At 36.7% G+C, this 6,000-nt stretch overlaps 1 protein-coding gene and 2 non-coding genes across 3 annotated transcripts; 1 reads left to right on the top strand and 2 right to left on the bottom strand.

Annotated features, from left to right (window-relative positions):
- Window positions 1–2,563: 2,563 nt before the first annotated feature.
- On the bottom strand, window positions 2,564–3,943 carry LOC149547425 (serine acetyltransferase 5-like). Its single transcript, XM_089791635.1, has 2 exons — window positions 3,653–3,943; window positions 2,564–3,542 (listed from the first exon to the last, which is right to left on the bottom strand). The coding sequence occupies exon 2, from the start codon at window positions 3,494–3,496 to the stop codon at window positions 2,717–2,719; it is 780 nt and encodes a 259-aa protein (XP_089647761.1). The 5' UTR covers window positions 3,497–3,542; window positions 3,653–3,943; the 3' UTR covers window positions 2,564–2,716.
- Window positions 3,782–3,943, bottom strand: LOC149547426 (U1 spliceosomal RNA). The gene has a single exon (XR_016354577.1). It is a non-coding gene; the product is annotated as a U1 spliceosomal RNA (small nuclear RNA).
- A 159-nt stretch (window positions 3,944–4,102) lies between these two features.
- Window positions 4,103–4,175, top strand: TRNAA-AGC (transfer RNA alanine (anticodon AGC)). The gene has a single exon. It is a non-coding gene; the product is annotated as a tRNA-Ala (tRNA).
- The last annotated feature ends 1,825 nt before the right edge of the window (window positions 4,176–6,000 follow it).

Below are 6,000 nucleotides of genomic sequence, written 5' to 3'. Positions count from 1 at the left end.
TAGTCATTAATGATTCTCTCTCTCTCTCTCTCTCTCTCTCTCTCTCTCTCTCTCTCTCTCTCTCTCTCTCTCTATCTATCTATCTATCTATCTATCTATCTATCTATCTATCTATCTATCTATCTATCTATATATATATATATAGATAAAAATTTATGTATACAATGAATCTCAGAATTGAAATAAATTTGTATACAAACTTCTAAATGTCTTTTGTAAAATAATAAGTAGTGCAAAAATTTGCACTATGTAAGAAATTAAATTATTATAATATTAAAAAATACATTTGCACGAGATCCCCTTTATAATGAAAGAATTGATTATCTCAGTTAAATAATATATTTAGTTTTATTCATTTACAAGTTATACATAATTCGTATAAAATAAAATGTCAAGATATCAAGTTGTTTCATAGTATTTTTATCTAATTCAAATATTTGAGATTTTACTAAAAAGTGTGACCATATTAGGAAATCAAAAAAATATTATGAAGACCAAACAAAGACTATTGAATCACAACTCGATATAAATTTAAAATGTTTAAAATATTGATCATCTAGATTTTAATATGTAACCCAAAGCATCAAGAAAACACACATATGGAAATGGTTATAGAGTTCACATCCTTATCTAGTGAGTCATTGTAAATGAGCATGATGAAATACATAGTTGTTACTCAAACTATGTTGACACTATCACTTCTAAGAGTCATTTCAGCATGAAGTCCAACACTGGATCATTATATCATTATGGCGATGAAATTATAACATTAGATATGTCATCATTTAGATTTTAAAAAAAATGTTTTACTTGATTTTTGAACTTATTCACAAGATTTATACACAAGAATTAGATTATAAAAAATGTATTTAAGCCTCAAATAAATTTTGTTTAAATTTTGTTCTCAAAATATTTTTTTACTATTTTGTACATAAGCATAGCTAATATCTTCACAATAATTTGACACTGAGCTAGCTTAAAATGGTGCTTTCATTCCTATCCTTACCTAACAGTTCAACTAAAATTTTGTTGATGTTTGGACATAGAAATAATTTTCCAAAACCTTTCAAAGAAATCATATTAATGGTATTTTTAATGTACCTAAATAGTCTATAAAAAAAAGACCAACCAATCTCTAAAAGGGTCCATCAAAAAAATTGTTATACCAATGTCAAATTTTATTATCGATTAATGTCTGTGTCTCCAAAGAAGAGTTTCTTATAAATTGTTCAAATTTTTTTTTGAAACAAATATCTATTAAAACTTAGAATATTAAAATTATCATAAAGGGGCTATAGTTAATAAGTTCAAAATATCAATTAATGAAGGTCTCTTTCTTATAATTCAATTAGTTTTTACAAATAGCATCTTACTTTTTATAAATTTCAATTTAACACAATTATATTTCAATAAAAATAATAGAAGATGCATCCTAAAATCATAGCACCACAAGACAAGAGCCTACAACACAATGATAACTTGTAAGCCTCAGTCTCATATCAAGGAGGTCCTAGGTTCAAACCTCCTTGAAATTATACACTAGATAATCTTTCTCAATTCAATTGTCTCACAAATACCAAGAAGATGTGCAAAGAAACCTAGCTAGATAAGCCCACCTTACAAGAATGAGGTATCCATTTCCTTGTAGAGTAGCATGGTTGCAAAAAAGACCATCAATTATTGGTAAGTGAATAGGCTTGAATGTTGATTTTCAAATTGGTACATATAAAGAGAGTGCTTAGAGTTGGAGAAATCTTTTTCATTATCTAATGCAAAGTTAAGTAGAAAATTTAAAGATTTCATTTCCTCATTCTTCCCACAAAAATGGAATCCTATATCGCCATTTTAGATTTTTTCATATCACCCATGTAGTAAAGCCTCACAGAGTATTTATCCATAAATTTTTATTTTATTTTAAAATTATATAATACAAAATCATGTGATAGTTTCTAATAAGATTTGCAAACATAGATGTATGAGTAGTGTCAAAATAAGATTAGGGATTTTTGTAGTTGTAGTAATGCTTAAATTAAGATAGAGTTCAATTAAATTTTTAAAAAACCAACCCTTGATATGGTTGGAGAATAAAATGAAATATTTTTACAAATGAATATTCATTACATTTGTTAACTAGCCTAGCTTATAATAATCAATAGATTGCTAAATGTTTATTTTATTTTATTTTATGGAAAGATGATATATTGTGCATTTCATAACTAGAGGGCTAGGGAGATATAAGGAGAAACTAATGTCTATGTTTGTGAGATGAGGGTAGGGAAGTACACACAGAGAATTTATGAACAACTATTTAAAAACAACATAAAAAATATACAAGGCAAGAGCTAGTTATATTTAACTTGATCTCGTAATTACGTGGAAATGCAATTACAAGAGAAATTGAGAGCTGGTCCTACCGGAGGTCAAAGGGATTAAATTCTGTCATAGATGAAGAATGATAATAGAGCTCTTAGTGTATGATTAGAGCAAGAAACAAAGAAACACAACACGACAGAACTCCCTAAATAAAATTAACAGACTTCTTTGTCTCTTGCGAATAAGAGGATGTATGAAGCGCACATTTATAAATAGATAGCTAATTTTAAATTAAAAATTGATTCAGAAGCTAATTACGTATATCTCAGTCCTAAGTTCCAGATTATAATCAGTGATTCATTCTAAGACGATGAGATTAATCTCAAATAACATAGTCAGACCATTAGGTGATCATAAGAGACATGCGCTCCATCATTTTACACGAATGTTGCGCAGTCAATCTGCCAGAATCACTTTTTCCCCCAATTAATCTCGCAGGGTTTCCAACAGCAGTATTCTTGGGCGGGACGTCAATGAGCACGACAGCCCCGGCTCCAATCTTAGCCCCTTCCCCAATCCTCACATTTCCCATAACGGAAGCCCCCGCGGCGATCAAAACCCCCTTCCCAATTTTGGGATGCCTATCGCCGCCATGCTTCCCGGTGCCGCCAAGTGTCACATTGTGCGGAATTGTGACGCCGTCGCCAACAACGGCCGTCTCGCCGATGACAACTCCCGTCCCATGGTCGAACACCACGCCCTCCCCAATCCAAGCGGCAGGATGGATGTCCAGTGCGAACACTTGAGAAACCCTGCTGTGGATGACCAGAGCCACCGAGAATCGACCCTGCGACCAGAGGCAATGCGCCACACGGTGCGCTTGGCAGGCGAGGAAACCCTTGAAGTTGAGCACGCACCGTGTGTAGGAAACGCAGGCGGGGTCTCTCTCTTTGACGGCACGAATGTCGGCTACAATAGCATGGCGTATTTGAGGGTTTTGGGTAAAGACGTCGAGAAAGAGGTTGTAGAGCTCCGTGGTAGGCAGCATGGAGGTGATCGAAAGCTTGTTCGCCAGATGAAACGCCAGCGCGCTCTCGATTGTGTTGTGGGTGAGAATGGTGGAGTTGAGGTAGCTTGCTATGATGGGCTTAGCTTCTGCCTCTTCCTCCGCCTCTCGCCGCATCTTCTTCCATATCTCTTCCTGAGCTCCCTCGTACAACTTCCATTGCCTGTAATTACATCAAATTATATTAACCTCCCGAACAAATTTAACTTATATGGATCTTTCCAACTAATAACTAAAGAGGTCAATGGGACTGTAAGAGCTCAACCTACTTACTTGTGAATTTCATTCAGAGCGCGGCAGCCATTAACTCACAAAGCTAAAGCTTGTCGGCCTCTCTCCCTCTGGCTAGGTTCTCTTTCTGTAGAACCATCATTTAAGTATTATTTGGGTGTTGGTGTTGTGTTGGGGGCCGCGCGGACGCGAGCCCCCTCTGTCACAAATTATGACGTGCACTCTCCACAATGGGAGATGCTAGGCAGAGCCCCCTTCTTCATGTGCAATGAAGGTGCTCTCCCTAGGCCATCGGCCTTGTTGATCACCGATTGACCCCGCCCAGGTAAGTATGCTTTTTCACTCCCCCTCTCCTCCTCCTTCTACTCCCCCTCTCTCGCCCCTCTCCCCTCTTCTCCCGCATGTGGGATCATTTCATTGCAACGCTCGGGTAAGACAAATGCAGCATTTATCTAGGGCCCACTACACTCAACAAATAATCACAAACAGCAGGGGGATGTAGCTCAGATGGTAGAGCGCTCGCTTAGCATGCGAGAGGTACGGGGATCGATACCCCGCATCTCCACTTCAGTGTTCTTCCTTTAGTCAGTTTTGGCTCGAAAACGTACAGCAATTAAATTGGTCTAGTTGCTGTTCAAAATTTGGAAATTAGTAAAGGTAAAATAAGTGTAGGGGATTGAACCCGACGTGAATCGAGCAAGCAAACTTTTGGATCTGGGGTCAGACGCACTACCATTGCGCCACAGACCCTGTTTATCGCTTGCAATATAGCAATGCCAGAGAGAACGCAACGCAACTGATCTGGAAATTTAATTTACCCGATAGGCGGATCTCCGCCGGGAATTTTAACGCGGGGCAAAATGATTTGGTTGGCATCAATTTTTCTTTTGGTGGAGGTCATCCAGTTGGCATCAATTTTTATCAGCGGTCGCAGCTGAAAAATGGTCCATGCCCACTCTCACCTCATTTTTACGGAAGCCGTTCAATCGGTGCCATATAGTCCACACCAAAATCAAATTCTGGACACAGAAGGAGTTTTTGATTGAAAATGGTGCTCAAATTAGGGCACCGACGGACCATAAAAGGTGTACGTTTGTCTTAAATCCCAAAAGATTAGCCAAATCGCGTGATGGGGGATTTGAGAAGACAGTCTAAGAATGTCTGTCTACATGACACATCTTTTGTTGCAGATCCCATGGCCGATTTTCCTCTGTCCCGTTTCTCGTCCTCATTTTCTCCGTCACAAGAAATGTTAGAAGAGAAATGTCGAGAATTCATCTTAAAAGATGAAAATACGTCTAAAGTTAAAAAAAATGGAGGGCAAACATTCTGAATGCATTTTTTATTTTCATAATTCAATCGGGTTGTAGATTGGTGATACCAGCACATCAGAATAGAACTGAATTGATTCGTAAATAATAATGGCACATCAGAATAGACAGATAATTGTAAATTCCTATTTGGCTCTCAATAATGAGAGGGCTTGGAAGCACAATTGTCTTGGATGCACAACTTTAGACATTTTAAAAGCACATGAAGTGAATGGACTACGAATTATCTACCAGTACATTAGAATAGACATCAAATAGACCTGAAATGACCTTAACATGAGACAATTTGAAAGCACTTGAAGTGAATGGCCTATTGAATTAGATACCAACACATTAGAATAGACCCAAAATGATTTGTAAACAATAATGACACATCAGAATAGGCCTAAATTAGGGGAGAGGACCCAGTAGTTGAGCACCTTAACTTCACGCTTCTCAAAATCCTATGTGAAAATTTTAAACAACTTCCATTTTTTTATAACAACTTACTTGGCAAGTCCCCTACTTATAACTAAGGTTTCAGAGCCACATCATCAAATATGATGCCACATTAGCATGCTTTTTGCCAAGGTGTCCAAAACAACCCAAAAAAAAGTGAGATCAATCGTAGTGCATCAGAGACCTCCATACTTGTGCAATTGATGTGGTATCACACTATTGGTTGTTTTTTGGGAAAAGGGACACATTTCATTCAATTATGGGTAGTCTCATTAACAAGAACAAATTTAAAGTCACAACTATTGGTACAATCTTGTCAAAAATATTGGATATTAAATTAGTAAGTGTAGTTATTTAGTTAACAACTCGTATAATAATCATTGGATAATGCTTAAGTATTGGGTCCTCTCCCCTAACTATCAAATAATTTCAGCATCCTACTTGGCTCTTAATAATGAGAGGGCTCGGAAGCACAACTTTCTGTGAATGACCTATTGAATTAGATACTAGCACATCAGAATAGACCTGAATTGATCCGTATATAATAATGACACATTGTAATAGACTTGAAACAACCATAAGATAATTTCAGACTCCTACTTGGCTCTCACTAATGAGAGG

This window comes from Cupressus sempervirens, chromosome 7 (genome assembly GCF_028749045.1).
Source record: "Cupressus sempervirens isolate cs-2001-9-10 chromosome 7, ASM2874904v1, whole genome shotgun sequence".
Classification (NCBI taxonomy): Eukaryota; Viridiplantae; Streptophyta; class Pinopsida; order Cupressales; family Cupressaceae; genus Cupressus; species Cupressus sempervirens.
Note: the sequence above shows the minus strand (reverse complement) of the source record. Positions and strands in the feature narration are given on the sequence as shown.

Coding starts and splice junctions, on each gene's coding strand:
- LOC149547425 (XM_089791635.1), bottom strand. CDS start 3,496: ATGCGGCGAGAGGCGGAGGAAGAGGCAGAAGCTAAGCCCATCATAGCA.